Here is an 18,536-nt window from a genome sequence, read left to right on the forward strand (position 1 = left end):
TTCACATTTTGGTCATGGATAATCAAAGTGAAGATGTAAAAAAAAGTGGATTTGAGTCCGACAGACCTGAATGTGAATCCTGACTACACCACACACTCAGTGACATTAAACAAGGTAAATTTGTTATTGATTCTGAGTCACTCTTTCTTCATAACCAAATATGAAGCACTGGAAATTTAAGTAAAATGGGGGTGGAGGGCAGGCAACAGTAATAGAGACTAGCAGATTTGTTGTAAAATAATGTGAAAAGTAATCTAATACAGTAATTGGCACTCAATGAATAGTAGATGTTATTAACTAGTCCTTATTAGCTTGCTTATTACATTCTATACCATAACTATGATATACTTGGGCTTACCATGTAGAAGACAGCAAGACTGAGCAGAGAAACTAAGTTTTAACTCAATTCTAAATTTTAATAATGAATTTGAATATGAGGTATTATAAAGCAAGTGACTCCAATACAGGGAATTAATTTAAATTAAGCTAAATATTTAATATTCCTAAAATACATATAGTGGGAACCTGTGAGTCCGTTTGTAAAGAGGTAAAACACAAGCACACAGGTAAAAGCTGTCTAACAGTGCCTGGCAATAGAAGGTGCTTAATAAATACAAGCAAGCCCTCCCTGTCTCTGGGCCCTCTGCAGTGCTTAGCACACATCGGGAGCATAATCCGTGTCTATGACCACAACAGCTCTGTCTGGAAGCCATGCCTGCCTCTGTTTTATATAAAATAGGGACACAATCATTCTACACCTTAAGCTCTACCACACGGGAAGAATCACACCCAAGGGCTCAACTCAGGAATGTTTCACAAACTGGAAACACTTTACAGAGTCCACACAACACTATTTAAAAATTCAAACAAAGTATACAGTACATCATGTTTTAAACACCTTGACAACTCAGCAACCTGATCCAGTTCAGCAAGTGTCTACTGGAGCACTTTCCAAGAGTCTGTTCAGCCTTGACAGCAAAGAGATGCATTTAAAAGGACTGACTTCGCTGAAAAATACTTACAAATAGTAAAAACAGCAAATCATAGAAGTTTTACCACAATAAATGGTATAAACACATTCCGACAGGCAACTTAAACACGGAATGCATGAATTCCCTAGTGATCCAGTTGTTAAGACTCTGCACTTTCACTGCCGTGGCCCAGATTCAATTCCTGGTTTGAGAACTAAGATTACACAAGCCCTGGGTGTGGCCAATCAATCAGTTAATCTATAAATAAGGAATTTATGACTATTTAACTTGTGCGGGAATGAGATACAAAGAGCTTCATTATTGGATGATACTACTAATTACCAATGAACTGTATATTTGACAGTATCTTTTTTAAACTTATCATATGCAAGAAAAAATGAATTATTGCCAAGAAACTTCAAGCTGACAAATCTATGGCTAATGTATATATTACCTATGATAAGTTAACAAAGTCAAGAAAATATAATCTTCAGCTAAAAACGGATACTGGTTTTCTTTCATCTGAAGATGGAAAGGTTATACTATCTTTCAGTTAAAGAAACTGATTTATCAATATTTTCTCACTATTCTTTAACTACTTAACACACTGATTTAGAATTGAAAGGCTGAGAAAAAAATTCTGTAACTTCTATCCTCAATTTACCAGTTGTAGTCAAAGTAATGTTCTTAATCCTACTAATACAATGCAGTCAAATGAGCTTCATCTTTCAAAGTAAACTGTATTCTTACTCCAATCATAGTGACATTGCTCAAAACAGTAACTCTAAGCTTAGCAAGGCATAAACAGCTTCCTAGTTCTCACTCAGCTTTATCTCACTCACAACTCACTTTCGGTGCAGCACTGGAAGCACTGCTGTAACAGCTGAAGGGTCTGGCTCCCATAGGCCATTCATTCAATACCCAGTGAGCATGTACTACATGCAAGACACTACATTGGATCCTGGGAGTCAACAAGGAAGATACAGTCAAAAATACCTTTGGAGGACATTCTCCTGCACTCTTTCTTCTACATCAGGATTTTTAAACACCTGAAAAAATGACATTTTACGATTTCCCCAGAGATTAAAAAAAAAAAAAACTGTTTATTTCTGAATTTAGGAAACTAAACCAACACATGAAAAAAATGACATATCACAATCTCTAAAACAGAGGGTTTTTTTTAAAGGTCTTATATCCGTTTTTAAAGGGATCCTGAACATCTCTCTCCCGTTTCTCTGATCTAATCATTACTCCTCTTCTACTGTCCCTTCAAATTTAACTCAGAAAAATTCCACATTTACTTCCTTGTTTACAGTCATATAAATGAGAAAACCCAAAGACCACCGCATACCAAGTGTAACCCAGTGGGATGGGACCCTGGACTTTTCTAGGCACTACAAGTAAAGTGTCATACACAGGTCAGGTCACACTTACTTGGAATAGGTGTCTACAGCCTCTTCCTTCTTTACTTCCGTCTCACCCTCTGCTTTTGTGCCTTTACTTGTTTCATCCAGCCAATCTGAGACATGTTTAAGAGCACACTCAACAGTAGATACCATATTCTGAACAGCTTCAAGTTCCTCCGGAGATGGATAAATTGTCGAATGTTTCACCATTACATGGCGATCATCATTAGCAAAAGATCTGATAGATCTCTGTCAGAAGATGAAAGAAAACTATTACTTTGAGAAAAGAAATGGTACCTGAAAAGGATGACTTACAAATATATTTTAGTCAGGTCACAGCTAATAACTATTGTGATTAGCTATGTCAAACTGCTGTGAAACAGTTAACATTGAAACAACAAAAAACTGCTTAAGAAAGGAAGTAAAAACCCACCCTACTGAACACCATGCCAGAAAACCTTAAATCATTCATTCATGTTTTGGAAAAGTTCACACATATCACATTCAGTATTACATATATTTCACCTTTTAGCTGAACAGATGTGTTTTCAATATCACATCAAAAAAGGTCATCCATATCACACATCACTGGCAAGAAACAGACACTTCTAGTTTCAGCAGAGTATCTGGAAATGCATACAGGTGACTCATGATACCCAGTCATTCCTTTCCAAACTGCTGAATACTTCTGTACTTTGAAAAATTGAGATATTGTAATATAATAATATAAAATACAAAGTTATATGTGAACAAGACAGTAAAACTATGGGCCACATCAGAATATTACTTACTTTTTGGCATTCAAACCTTTGGTGTGATGCTTTAATTTTTAAAATAGATTAGTAGGAGATATTCCAGCTTCCAAAATGGGGGAAATAAATGGTGTAAAAGAATTAATTTCCCAAACTAATACAAATATATACATATTCTCAAACAAAATTCCCTCAAGATAGATTCATTTTAATACTTCACAAAAATAATTTTAAAGCTCATGGGGGTAGGGGAGGGATCAATGACAGCATTAAAAACTATTCTACAAAGGTGGATGGGTGGTACCATTATGCTAAAATAAAACATCAAAAATTTAAAAAGCAATAATTAAAATGACATGCTGGCCCAGAAATCAGTGGAGCAGATTAGCACCTAGAAATAGAATGAATTTCATGAAATTTTAATAGAGTAGGTCCTTCACACTCATGAGTCACACATCCAAAACCTTTGAATATCTCCAAATTTACAAATACCATGAAGACACTTGTACCACTACACAGCAAAATGAACAAGCTACATTTAAAATGAATAAACTAGGAAAAGAATTTTCACCAACTATGACAAGTGATATATATAACGTATTTAAGCAGTAAGAATATCTAGACTGCAACAGATAAATAAGCTGAAGAGGCAAATAATTCATTTCATATGGGAAGAAATATATAGTGTCATTCATCACAGCTCACCATAAAACTAAATGACAGAGAAAATCCATCCCAAGTTAACATTTTTCCCCACCATTCACAATTAAAATATCAGTCGAGTTCCTTCTTTAGAGAGCAAGTCAATTAAGTTGCTAGAACAAATTTTTTTTTAATAAAATCTTTCTTAAAGAAATACCTTCAGACTTGCTAAACAACATATTTCAAAAATACAGATGATTAATATTTTGTGCTTTTCCCCACACTTATCTTTTTTTAAGCCTTTTCTCACTAACACTTAGTGGGGGTTGGGGGTGGGGGCAGGGGAAATCACATATCCTTCATAACCAAAATAGGAGGCAAAAAATTTCAGCATATTTTACCAATTAAAAAATTAATTCAATTTAAGTATGAACTTTCCACAAAAACTAAGGTTTCTAGGATATTCAGTTCAGTATCCTCAATACACTCAATATTTGACCTTATTATTTTAAAATCAAAAGAAAGTGAAAATGAAGTCGCTCAGTCATGTCCAACTCTTCGCGACCCTGTGGACTATAGCCCACCAGGCTCCACAGTCCATGGGATTCTCCAGGCAGGAATACTGGAGTGGGTTGCCATTTCCTTCTCCAGGGGATCTTCCTGACCCAGGGATCGAACCCAGGTCTCCCGCATTGCAGACAGACGCTTTAACCTCTGAGCACGTGAAAAAAAAAAAGGTGTCTTTTTCAGTTAAATACACACACATTTTACAAACTGCACTAACCTTCAAATCATTACTTAAAGAACTAGTTCAGGACTTTAACAATGAGCTTCAGGTAGAACGCTAGAGAAAAATTACATAATTTCAAGTTCAAGGTCACCTTAGCCATTTGTATCAGTTTGCTAATACCAGTTTTATTAAAAAAAATATTATTTATGAGCATTCCCTCCTCTGTATTTAATAATTTATGGACTGCAGGCTCATGGGGCTCCATCTTGTGGTTTAAAGGGCTCATAATAAATCTGAACTCATTCGCTTTGCTTAAATAGTAGAATGGCATCTTCAGCTGATGCACTGGAGCCAAAAATTAATACCACTGTTTTTACTTGCCTTCACTGTTAATAGTTTCAACTTTAAATCACTGAGCTCTTTGGTAACTAAATTAAGGAATTATAAATGATAACCTACCATGGTTTTCTATAGTATTTTAGCTTCTTCTTCCGATCCTTTCCCCTCTTTCTTGTCGTCTTCACTAGACACTGCTTTGTGTGACAGTACCTCCTCATAAGCCTGAGTCCCCTGATGGCTCAGAGTCAATATGGCAAAGATATCTGAAGGCTTGTTCTTTAGAGTACACTTGCAAGAGAAAAAGAAAAACAACTTTTCAAAAATGCTTATTTATGATTAGTTTCATATCAGAGGGTGAAACCCATAAACATATTACTGAATAAAACAGAACAATCTTTGGAGTGGAAAATTACTTATTTTAAACAAAAGCTAAAACATCCTTTGAAGGCCTGGGCCCAAGAGCCTAAGTGATATGACCAGAGAATTAACTTTTTTGGTAGCCACAAAGTGGCACACAACTGACTTGTATTCAATGAGATGAATACATTAACAAACACAGATTCAGTAAAGAAATACAACCAGAAAATGTACTACTACTACTGGTGGGGAAAATGTTGCAATTAACCATGAGATTTTCAACAGAAATTGGCATCAGTCAGGCCTATCTGAAAAGTAGATAAGGACACCTGGAAATGTAACACCTTTGCTTGTAACCAAGAGGCTTTTCCATTTGACACTGCCATCAGACTTACAATATATGTTGGAACAATGTCTCTTCTTTAATCATTTCAGGCCTAAAATTCAGCATGCTTTTTTGGCTCTCCTCTCCTAACTCCCTAGAGACCTTACTGCCCTCTCAACCTATATGCAGTGCTATGCTGAATATTCACTCAATCCTTATTTCATTACCCATGAATGGCTGTCACCAGAATCCCACGCATATTTCTGCCCAGAGGCCTAAGACTCATTCTATTACCCCTATGTTCCACTTTTATGAGATTTTATTCCAGGTAAGGTAAAAATTAGCTTTTCTGAACACTGCTGAGGTCCTTATATACAAGCCAGCTGTAAAAAAAAGAAAGAAAGAAAGAGAAACTGGCAACTATTAAAATAGAACATATACATTACATGACTATCAGGAGAAATACACACCACAGAAGACATAAACACCCACAAGAAACAGGTTCCTCTTCATCTCAGTGTTGTGTGTTGTGTGTTCAGCCGTGTCTGACTCCTTGCAACCCCATGGACTGTAGCCCACCAGGCTCCTTTGTCCATGGAATTTTCCAGGCAAGAATACTTCCTTTAAATTTTCCCTTAAACAAGGAAATCCCCTTTTTACTTTTATCTACAATAATTTCTTAATAGCTACTTTCTTAAAGAAGAAAAGATCCTTTTTGAATTTTTAGGACCAGCAAAGTTAAAGGTGACATTTAACTCTACCCAATACTACGCCTAAATGCAACACAATTCACATCTTATAACCAACTTCCCTGACTCTGACTTACAAAATCCACCTGAAATAAGCCAGTGAAGATTGAGTTTTTTAAGTTACATACCAACTAGTTATGGAAAGACTGAGGGTAGGAGGAGAAGGGGACAACAGGATGAGATGACATCATCAACTCAATGGACATGAGTTTGAACAAACTCTGGGAGATAGTGAAGGACAGGGAAGCCCAGCATGCTGCTGTGCATGGGGTCTCAAAGAGTCAGACATGACTAAGTGACTGAACAAAAATAGATGGAACTTAAGATTATTCCATATATCAAATCAAAGAGGGAACATACATATACTGCAAATCACAGGGTCCTTTTATACAACAAAGTTACGACACAAACTAAAACATGATTAATGGTAAGAGACATTTCAAAGACCACCCTTGTCAATAGAATTTTATCTTTCGTATAAAGATCAAACTATACTATTTAGAGTTTTTTGCATTTCCTATTTCCAACCTTACTCCATTCTAGAGGATTCAACCATTCAGGACTTGGCTGTGAATCCTGCAGCCAAAGACTGCTGTACATTTACATAAGAACTGAAAACAAAATCCACAAGCTGCTCTCTATAAAAAGGCAAAATCAGTGAGTCAAATGTATTATGAAAGTTGGTTGAAAACAGAAAGAGAGAAGAATGCTAAGTAAAAGTTGATGTAGTGGGACTTGCCTGGTGGTCTAGTGGTTTAAGAATCAACCTTGCAAAGGAGGAGATGCAGGTTTGGTCCCTGGTCAGGGAACTAAGATCTCACATACAATGGAGCAACTAAGCCAGAGTTCTGCAAGTACTGAGCCTGGGTGTTCTGCCCATGTGCCACAACTAAGAACAAATGCAACCAAAAAAATATTAAAAAAAAAAAAAGCTGACATAGTGGAGAAATTATGGATCACCAACAGCACTTTTCAATCATAAGTATGGAGAGTAAACACCCTACCCAAACATCAAGCTCTGGGCCCATGTTTGCCACTTTTATTCAACATCGTTTTAGAAATCCTAGCCACAGCTATCAAAGAAAAAGAAATAAAGATAATTCAAATTGGAAAGGAACAAGTAGACCTGTCACTATCTGCAGATGGCATGGTACTATACATGGAAAAGCCTACACACATCACCAGAAAACTATTTTGTTGTTCAGCCACTCAGTCATGTACAGCTAGCTGCAACCCCATGGACTGCAAGCAACACCAGGCCTCCCTGTCCTTCACCATCTCCCAGGGCTTGCTCGAACTCATGTCCATTGAGTCAGTGATGACATCCAACCATCTTTTTGTCTACTGTACCCTTCTCCTCCTGCCTCAGGGTCTTTTCCAATGTGGAGAGTCAACTCTCCACATCAGGTGGCCAAAATACTGGAGCTTCAGCCTCAGCATTAGTCCTTCCAATGCATATTCAGGGTTCATTTCCTTTAGGATAGACTGGTTTCATCTCTGCGCAGTCCAAGGGATTCAACAGTCTTCTCCAACACCGCAGTTCAAAAGCATCAATTCTTCTGCACTCAGCCTTCCTTATGGTCCAACTCTCAAATCCAAGCATGACTACTGGAAAAACCATAGACTTGACTATATGTGACCTTTGTGGGCAAAGTGATGTCTCTGTTTTTTAATACACTGTCTAGGTTTGTCATTATTGTTCACTATATTAAAGACGGGCAAATAGAAAATAAGAAAAAGGCATCTCACTGATACACCAGGAGGATTAGTTTATGATAAAGAGATTTACTAGTAAATACATATTTATCATCTATTCTGTACTTGGTACTGTGCTTGATAGTACGGGGCATACAAAAATGAACCAATTCAGATACATTAAAAGAAGAGTAAATACATATAAATTCATTAATTCTTCCAAATCCCTTCAAATAAACTTTTCCTACATGGTGGCATTAAGTTTCTGTACAATACTAACTTGAAAAAAAAACACTGAATTTCAGTATTTTCCTCTGGAAATTTCCTTTTATTTTCTATATTAAAAAGGCACATATGAGAAAGCTAAACTGGGAAACCCATAAATTACATACACCTACTCCAAAAATCCAGCTTTTCATTCCTACCTGGAAACACCTATCATGATGGAAAAGTTCAATCCCACCACATCATTTGAAGCCTTGCAACATTGGACACAGGCAAAAAGGTCTCTACTCAACTAATGGTATAAACAAAGATGGCAGGACAGCTGCACTCCTAACATAAGATGCACTGTGCAAGCCGGCTAGGTCAATCAGAAAGCTTTCTGAACACTTACTATCAGTGAGCAGAATGGAAAAGATGTTATCAAGTAACCCGTTCAAGGAAGTGGTAACTAGAAAACATATCTCCTCACTGAAGGCACACACACTAGCCCTTCCCCATTCCTGACAACAGGGACAGAATGACAGAGCTGTATCCACCAGTCAGATGACTCATTTGGTTAAAGAACCAATAATTCAGTGCATCTCAACAAGTCTTCATTGAACATCTGTAATAAGCCAGCCACTGCTCTAGGTGCTTAGACTGGATCAGTGAACAAAACAGACAAAAATTCCCACTCTTCTAAGTTCAGAGTGGGGGAAACAATCAAAACACAATAAATGTAAGAATAAGTAATCTAAACAGTATGTGAGAAAGTGTGAAGTCCTATGGGGAAGAAAGGAGGGGAGAGCACAAATACATGCAGATACTACACAGAGGAGGGTAGGATTATGGCTGGTCTTCATTGAGAAGCTGATGCCTGAGTAAACCTTGATGGGGAAAGGGCATGAGCCATGCAGAGATCTCAGGAATGAGTATTCCTGGCAGGGGAAAAACAATGTACCTGGTCAGATGGAGACACAACAAGGAGACCACTGTGGCTGGAAGGCTCAAGAAGGGCGAGTGAGGAGAGAAGGGCAGTGAGGACTGTGGGTAGAAGTAAGGGACCAGACCACACAGGGAAGAAGCTGGCAAACTTTTTCTTTAAAGGACCAGATAAAAAGTACATTAGGCTTTGGAACCAGAAGGTCTCTACTACTCAACTCTGCCTCTGCAGTGCACATGCAGCCATAAGACAGTATGCAAACAATTGGGTGTGGCTGTATTCCAATTCAACTTTTACTTATTTATAGGCACTGAAACTTCATCTAATGTTCATTTCACAAAATACCAGTTTTTTAACCATTTAAAAACATAAAAATCAACTCAGCCCACAGCTCATGCAAAAACAGGCAATGGATCAAAGTGGTCCCAGGGCCATAGTTTGTCAACTCCTAATACAGGAGGTCTTTCTAGTCACTTTAAGGATTATGGCTTCTACTGAGTGAGACACACTTAAGACTGCTTTGAATAGAGAAGTGACAACATCTGACTACGTCTTAAAAAGATCACCATGATTGCTATGTTGAAATACATAGTAAAGAGGGCAAGGGTGGAAGGAAGGGTGTATCACTAAGAGAGTTTAGCAATCAGAGTATGGATACTTTCTGAAGGGAAAGATGGCAGGTCTTCTTAGTAGAATGGATGTGGAGTGGGTGTGAAATGGAGGCCTCAGGACTGACTTCTAGGTTTTTGGTTTGAACAACTGAGTTATGGAAGGTGAATGCAGAGGAGGTTTTGGGATGAAGATCAGGAATTCAGTTTTGGACATGTTGAATTTGAGATAATTATTAGATAGCCAAGTAGGTAACAGGATATGAACCTAGAGTTGAGAAGAGAGGTCTAGATCAGGATACAAATTTGGTGCTTTTCAGCATATAGGTAGTATGTAAAGCCACAAGATCACCAAAGGATGATGATTAATGAACACAGAAAAGGAAAAAGAGGCACAACTAGAGTCAGCAAAGTGGCCTGAGAGATAGGAAAATAAAGACTGTGCTGTTCTCAAAGTCAAGTAAAGAAAACATAAATGAAGCAAGCTCCTGATGATATAGCATAAGAATGGAAATCCTGAGTCTCAATCTTTCTTTTACTACTAAGGATGTTTATAATTCAAAGATTTGGAAGTCTGTACACTACCGTGTATCAGTTCAGTTCAGTCGCTCAGTCGTGTCTGACTCTTTGCGACCCCATGAACCACACCAAGCCAGGCCTCCCTGTCCATCACCAACTCCCGGAATCCACTCAAACCCATGTCCACTGAGTCGGTGATGCCATCCAACCATCTCACCCTCTGTTGTCCCCTTCTCCTCCTGCCCTCAATCTTTCAAAGCATCAGGGTCTCTTCAAATGAGTCAGCTCTTCGCATCAGGTGGCTGAAGCACTGGAGTTTCAGCTTGAAAATCAGCCCTACCAATAAACACCCAGGACCAATCTCCTTTAGGATGGACTGGTTGGATCGCCTCGCAGTCCAAGGGACACTCAAGAGTCTTCTGCAACACCACAGTTCAAAAGCATCAATTCTTCGGCACTCAGCTTTCTTTATAGTCCAACTCTCACATCCATACATGACCACGGGAAAAACCATAGCCTTGACTAGACAGACCTTTGCTGACAAAGTGTCTCTGCTTTTGAATATGCTGTCTAGGTTGGTCATAACGTTCCTTCCAAGGAGTAAGCGTCTTTTAATTTCATGGCTGCAGTCAGCATCTGCAGTGATTTTGGAGCCCCAAAAAACAAAGCCAGCCACTGTTTCCCCTGTTTCCCCATCTATTTCCCATGAAGTGATGGGACCAGATGCCATGATCTTCGTTTTCTGAATGTTGAGCTTTAAGCAAACTTTTTCACTCTCCTCTTTCACTTCCATCAAGACGCTCTTTAGTTCTTCTTCACTTTCTGCCATAAAAGTGGTGTCATGTGCATATCTGAGGTTATTGAAATTTCTCCCGGCAATCTTGTGTCCAGCTTGTGCTTCATCCAGCCCAGCGTTTCTCATGATGTACTCTGCATATAAGTTAAATAAGTAGGGTGACAATACACAGCCTTTACATTCTCCTTTTCCTTTTTGGAATTAGTCTGTTGTTCCATGTCCACTTCTAACTGTTGCTTACTGAACTGCATACAGATTTCTCAGAAGGCAGTTCAGGTGGTCTGGTATTCCCATCTCTTTCAGAATTTTCCACAGTTTCTTGTGATCCACACAGTCAAAGGCTTTGGCATAGTCAATAAAGCAGAAATAGATGTTTTTCTGGAACTCTCTTCCTTTTTCGATGACCCAGCAGATGTTGGCAATTTGATCTCTATTGTGTATAGTTTTGCCATGTTTTACTATTTACAAGAATTAATCCCCTCCTAAACTATTCTATCCCTGCTTCAGCCCATCTTTGGTGAAAACTCTGAGAATATCAAGCTCTCCTTTAAAACCTTCAATGACTACTCATTAGCTAAACAACTGCTATCCACTGAGATGATGGGTGTCACCAAGGCCCTTCATAATACAACACAAATGCAATTCTGTCCCTGTCATTTCTCTCATCATTATAGTTCCACCCAAAAAGAAAATAATGAATCTTCCCCAGAATACCATGCAATGTGCTAACACTAAGCTTCACATTAACCCTTTCCCTTATCTAGACTGCAACCTCTGCTCCACCATGATCTGTCCTTGTTCTAGTCATCAAATGTCCATCCCAAATCTACCCTTCCAGGAAGCCTTACTTAATACTTGAGGTTAATATAATATCTTCCTTGAGTCATCCAGTCCTTTTTCAACTTCCTTTATGACACTTCTCTTACTCAGTTTTCATTATTTTTATCATAAGCTCCTTAATGAAATTACTTACCTTTATCTCCACAGCATCCAGTACCATGCCCTGCACTCAGGAGAGGCTCAATAAAAATCTGAATTTAACCCTAGATTTCTCTTTCCTTAGAGAGAGCCATAACTTAGAAGCCTCCATTTGAAAGGTCACCTTCTCTTCCCACACATCTGCATGGCTGTCATCATTATAGTGACTTACAGGGAATTTCAGACTCTTCTTCCATAAGCACAATTTCTACTATTTATTTGACTTATTTCACCCATCTTAGATTAATCCCCCAAACACTCTCCCACACCTTCAGGACTTTATTAGTACTTAACTCACCTCTAACTTCAGGCATAATTTTTCGTAAGTTCCATAACCAGATAAATAAATGATCCTTCTAAAATGCTGGACTCTCCATTGCTTCTATTCCATTCCTCCAATGTTCTCATCTCCTTTCCTACCCCAGGCACCCACTCCCCACAAGGGCCCACAAGCTACTAACCCCAGCACTTTTCAGTCCCTCCACCCTTTGCATGCCCTCATTTTTGTCTTTATCTAATTGAAGTTACACAGTCCATCATTTATCACTCACTTTCACCAGCAATCCCCTTTGTTATCCTATCCTGGCAAAATCCCAACCCTTTTAACTATACCCCACCAGTAACACTGGAAATTGGGGCGGGGCGGGGGGCAGGGGCGGATCACACAATAGTGTTTTTTTTTTTTTCTTCCAAATTCATGATCTAACCTTTAAAGGAATAACCAACAGTTTCCAATCCAAGCAGGGGTGGTACTGCAACCTTCAGGGATTTACAAATGTGAGGTAAAGTGTTCTGGCTGTCACAACGTAGAACCCTGGCATTTGCTAAACATCCTGCAATATCCAAGGAGACTCAATGAAAACAAATATTTACTTCCCACTTTCCTAAGTATAACTTCACATCTTCTTTCATCTCTTCACATCTATATCTTCTTCCCAAATCCTCAGATTCCTTCCGCTTCCTTTACTGTTGTTCTTCGGTCACTAAGTTGTGTCCGACTCTTTGCGACCCTATGGACTACAGCATGCCAGGCTTCCCTGTCCTTCACCATCTCCTGGAGTTTGCTTAAACTCATTTGCATTGAGGTGGTGATGCCATCCAACCATCTCATCCTTTGTCGCCCCGTTCTCCTCTTGCCTTCAATCTTTCCCAGCATCAGGGTCTTTTCCAATTAAGTTGGCTCCTCACATCAGGCGGCCAAAAGTATGAGAGCTTCAGCTTCAGCTTCAGCTTCAGTCCTTCCAGTTGAATATCTGGGGTTGATTTCCTCTCAGATTGAATGGTTTGACTGCTTCCTATTTCAAGCAAAATATCAACCTTGCTATATCTTTTCCCATGTATTATTCTTTCCTTCCTGTTATAAACTGTCCCTATTCCTATCTAGTGGAAATCTCTCTACTCAAATCCTCAAGAATGTCACTCCAGGATTTCCCCAGTGGTCCAGCGGCCAAGACTCCATGCTTCCTCTGAAAGGGATACAGGCTGAATTCCCTAAGGGACGTTTTGCATACCATGCTAGTTCTGCATGCCATGCAGGTGGTCAAAACAAAAAATCAAAAAAGAGTATCACTCCAGTAATCATCCCTGTCCTCTCGAATAACTTCTTTGATTCCTGCCTCCCCATGGCCTGTTTCTCTGCCCGTCTTAGGGCATAATTCTTTCTTTGAGTTTACACTTTGGTTTCCGTTTCCTCTTCTCCCATTCTCTCTTAAACTCACCTCAATCAGCCTCTTACCCCAATGCTTCACTCAAACAGTTCTTGTCAGATCCCATAGGACTTCCATGGTGTTTTAATGCCGTGAACAATTCTCAGTCCTTGCCTTTAGTCTACCTTCAGCAACTGGTGACATAGCTGACTTCTCCACACTTAAACCTTTTACCTCCCTTGGCTCCCACTCAGTACACCACTCTCTTCCTACTTCATAAATTACTCTCCTTTCTTTCTTATCTCCACAATCTAAATGTTAGAATGCTTCTGGACACAGGCCTCACCTTTAATCTCTTTACTATCTTAGACCATTCCCTTGGCAGGATCATCTAGGCTGGATGCTTTACATACCATGTATACACTGAGGACTCCCAAATTTATATCTCCCTGAGTTCCAGACTCCATTCAAGTACATAACCAACATACTCACCTAAATATCTAATAAACATCTTAAACTTAATGTGTCTCAAACCAACTCCTGATCTGTCCCTCAAAAAAAAACACAACAAAAACAAACTTTACAAACAAAAAAAAAACTTTACCACTCCTGGTCACCCCTCTCTCAGAAGCATACTACCCCATCATCCAAAAGCTCAGGCCAAAAACTTAGGAGAGTCATCCCTGACACCTCTCTTCCTCTCACACCCACATCTAATCCACCACAAAACCCTTCACCTTTACCTTGTTCTTTTGCTTCCCTAACTTAAGTTCATGCTCAGTAACAGCCAAGACAAGGAAGCAACCTCAATGTCCCTCGACAGATGGACAAATAAAAGAAATGTGGTACAAATATACAATGGAATATTGTCCTCAGTTGTTCAGTCGTGTCAGATTCTTTTGCGACCCCATGGACTGCAGCCTGCCAGGCTCCTCTGTCCACGGAATTTTCAGGCAAGAACACTAAAACAGATTGCCATTTCCTACTCTAGGGGTTTTTTTCCACCTAGGAATTGAACCCACATCTCTTGCATCTCCTGCATTAACAGGTGGAGTCTTTACCACTGCACCACCTGGGAAGCCCACAACAGAACATAATTCAGCCAAAAAAAGAATGAAATAATGCTGTCTGCAGCAACACTGATGGACCTAGAGATTATCCTATTAACAGAAGTCAGACAGGCAAAGACAAATATCGTATAATATCACTTCTGTGTGAAATCTAAAAAAATGATACAAATGAACTTACTGTAAAACAGATACAGATTCACTTACTTAGAAAACAAACTTATAGTTACCAAAGGAGAAAGGTTAGGGGGAGGAATAAATTACAAGGTTGGGATTAATATATACATACTGTTTATAAAATAGATAATCAACAAGGATCTACTGTACAGCACAGGGCCTATATGAAAAAAGAATTTGAAGGATATATGTATATGCATAACTGGATCACTTTACTGTACACCTGAAACACAACATTGTATATCAACTATATTCCATTATAAAATTAAAAGTTTTCTTTTAATTAGGTCATGTCATTTCTCTGCTCAGAACCTTCCAATGGCTTCTGGTTTCTGAGTAAACATCTAATGAGTGAAAGTGAAAGTGAAGTCGCTCAGTCATGTCCGACTTTTTGCAACCCCATGGACTGCAGCATACCAGGCTCCACCGTCCATGGGATTTTCCAGGCCAGAATACTGGAGTGGGCTGCCATTTCCTTGTCCAGGGGATCTTCCCAACCCAGGGATCGAACCCCGGTCTCCTGCATTACAGACAGACACTTTACTGTCTGAGCCACCAGGGAAGCCCCAAACATCTAATAATGGCCTACAAATCTCCAATAATCTGATTCCCATTAACTTCTTGGTCTCATCCCCCCATCCAACTGTTTGTGACCCCATGGACTGTAGCCCCCAAGGGATCCTCTGTCCATGGGATTCTCCTGGCAAGAATACTGGAGTGGGTTGTCATATCTCCTCCAGGGCATCTTCCCAAACCAGGGATTGAACCCATTGGTTCCTGCATTGGTGGGCTGCATTGGTGGGCTCCTGCATTGGTGGGCTGCTTCTTTACTGCTGGGCCCTTGGGGAAGCCCTCCCATAACAATGTCTATGGCCAAATCTAGATCTTCCTATAGCAAAAGCTGGTAAGACAAAATCTACAGGGGTGACAGAACTTGGAGGTTGAGTTCTGCCAGGTTAGAGAAATTTGGGAAACACCTTAGACTTTCCATAGATACCCCAACACAAGTATTACTTGCCTTTTTATTTAAAATTGGAATGTTTCTGAGGAGTATTGCCTCCTGTAATGCTTTGGGACCTTTCTAACAGTGACAGTGGCTTTAGCTTACACACTCTGATACTTTGAAAGTCTTTGGTTGTTCCCCTAGTCAAATTCTATGTAAGAATATGTCTCATTCCACTTAAAAAAAAAAAAAAACATAATTTTTCTTGATGAAGGAGCTTCCTAGGGTCATATGTCCAATGTCAGTATTTAGTTTAAATTGAAAAAGTTGTTAATCCCCAAAGGCTAGAGCTAGAGCTAAGGTACTTTCCTGTTCAAGAGGACCAAGCAAGATTCCTTTTGTTTCTGAATATTTTAAATTTAAATAGTATTTTGAATTTACAAAATAAATTTACATTTCATGCATACAGACAAAATAGAATGTTAACAAAAAAAACTGTATACTTACCATACACAGCTTTTCTTACATATTAATGTTTTGCCAAATTTGCTTCAGATTGTTCTTCTAAGAAATAGTATCTCAGATAAGTACTGTGTGTGTATCCCTCCCTGATCCCTCTTTTTCCCAGGGATAACTACTCTTGAATTTTTTGTGTGTTGTGTTGGATGTTTATACTGAAAGAAGTGTGTGTGTTTCTATCTACAAATTATATGGAATATTTTATACATTTTCAAGATTAAATAAAAGTGATCCTTTTGTACTTATTATTCTGCAACTTTAACCTTTTCACTCAACCTTGTTTTGAATTTAGATGGTAAAATGTATCACCGTAGTTCATTTACTGTATAGTTTATATCTTCATTTTCTTGCTGATGGACATTTAGGTTTCCAGTATTTTGCAATTATGAAAAATGCTGTAGTGAGTATTGCTGCTGGAGAATCCCATGGACAGAGGAGCCTGGCAGGCTACAGTCTACGGGGTCGCAAAGAGTCAGACACGACTGAGCGACTTCCCTACTGTGTTTTATGTATTGGAGTTTCTCAGAACATATTGTTGCTTGTAGTATATCCACATTTTTTACTATCAATTATTACTGAATTGCTTCCTTCACTGGTTTTATCCTTTTATAATTTTACCTGCTTTGGTTTGCACAGTTACATTGTGGATTCTCTTAAGCACACATGGTTGTTATATTGAAGAAAATATGACATATGACAATCTCATTTTACTACAGATAAGTTGAAATTTATTTGTTTAGATTCTTGATAAATTTTTTCCTGTTTAAAAACCTTATTACAGAAATGTTCAAACCTCTACAACTGGAGAGAACCCCTGTGAAGTACAGAGAAAATATCTGTCATCAGTTTTCAGTAATTATTAACATATGGCCAGCCTTACTTACTTCACTCTCCCTCATCCCCTCAACTAGATTATTTTAGAAAAGATTCCAGATTTTCACTTAATTTCATCTGTAAATACTTTACTATATACACTAATCTCTGTATAGAATATATCTACCACTCTCCCAAAAGAAACCCACACTTCATTATCAACCCCCAGAAATAATTCCATAATGTTATCAGCTTTTCAGCATTCAGATTTTTCAATTATGTTTTTTTAGTTTTAGCTACACTATTTGTATTTATTTATTTTTAACTGAAGGATAACTGCTTTACAATATTATATTGGTTTCTACCAAATATCAACATGAATCTGCACTATTTGATTACACTGTGAAAATATATACTTTTAAGGAATACATTTAAGCAGTGTCACATAAAATATACTTGTAGATTTCCAGTTTATCATGGAATCATGTTTTAAACAGATGGTACCTAAAAAGTAATCTAGGTGTAGTCTAACCCTTTTACTTTTGTGAATGAAAGCATTGAGGCTCAGAGAGGTTGAAATTTATTTAAAATTGGACAGCTTACTGGAGCAGAGCTGGAATTAGAAGGCACGTCTTCTGACCCTAAATCCGTTGCTCTTACACTGATTACACTGTGTTGCCTGTCTCATGTTTTTCATCAGTTTTCTAAATCTAGCATTTTAGTATTTTTTCCAGTGGCTTTTCATAAATATTAGACTACTGTATTGTCTGTGCAGGACTAATCTTGTGATTTACAACAGGTTGTATTTTAAAAGGAGTTTGTGAAAGGGCTGAATTATAATAGCAACAGTTGTGCCAAAGATATTGAGCTGTTCTGAAAAGCTGCTTGTCTTTTCTGACCTAGATACACAGTTTCCAACTGTGGCAGAGTATGCCAGAAAAGGAGAATGAGTGCTAGCAAGAGGCTGGAAATTAAATTGTTATATTATTGAGGAATCTGATATATTTCTTCATTTTCAGCACTGTTGTATATGAAAAATTTTCTGTATTGACGTAAGTAATACTTGAATTTATGCAGTTTTTGACATTTAAGACTTATTGTTTATTTTGCTTAGGTGAAAACAAAATGACTTCTTTTGTTTTAAAACTGGTGTTTTTTTTTAAGCATTACTCCTTATTTATAACTAGATTGCAGGTTCTGAAATCATTTTGCAAACCTAACTAAGGGAAATACTCTTGTCCATTCTGTCTCCAGATACGGTTTCTTTGTGATGCTCTGTTCTGTAGAATAACAAAAAGTCTTTTGAAAACCAAACACAGTGTCTGAACCTTGTTTATTAACAAGGTGCTGGTTTACA

General features: G+C 38.3%; 1 protein-coding gene across 3 annotated transcripts in view; it reads right to left on the reverse strand.

Moving 5' to 3' along the window:
* Window positions 1–18,536, reverse strand: part of STRBP (spermatid perinuclear RNA binding protein) — a 145,375-nt gene that overhangs the window by 59,736 nt on the left and 67,103 nt on the right. For 2 of the 3 annotated variants that reach the window (XM_018055743.1, XM_018055741.1), the window contains exons 2-3: window positions 4,961–5,128; window positions 2,406–2,626 (exon numbers count right to left, since the gene is read on the reverse strand). In XM_018055743.1, the coding sequence (XP_017911232.1) occupies window positions 2,406–2,626; window positions 4,961–4,963 (224 nt within the window). In that variant the 5' untranslated portion in view covers window positions 4,964–5,128. Of the gene's footprint in view, window positions 1–2,405; window positions 2,627–2,902; window positions 3,004–4,960; window positions 5,129–18,536 lie in introns of all 3 variants that reach the window. The other variant, XM_018055742.1, reaches the window with a different exon arrangement.

This window comes from Capra hircus, chromosome 11 (genome assembly GCF_001704415.2).
Source record: "Capra hircus breed San Clemente chromosome 11, ASM170441v1, whole genome shotgun sequence".
Taxonomy (NCBI): Eukaryota; Metazoa; Chordata; class Mammalia; order Artiodactyla; family Bovidae; genus Capra; species Capra hircus.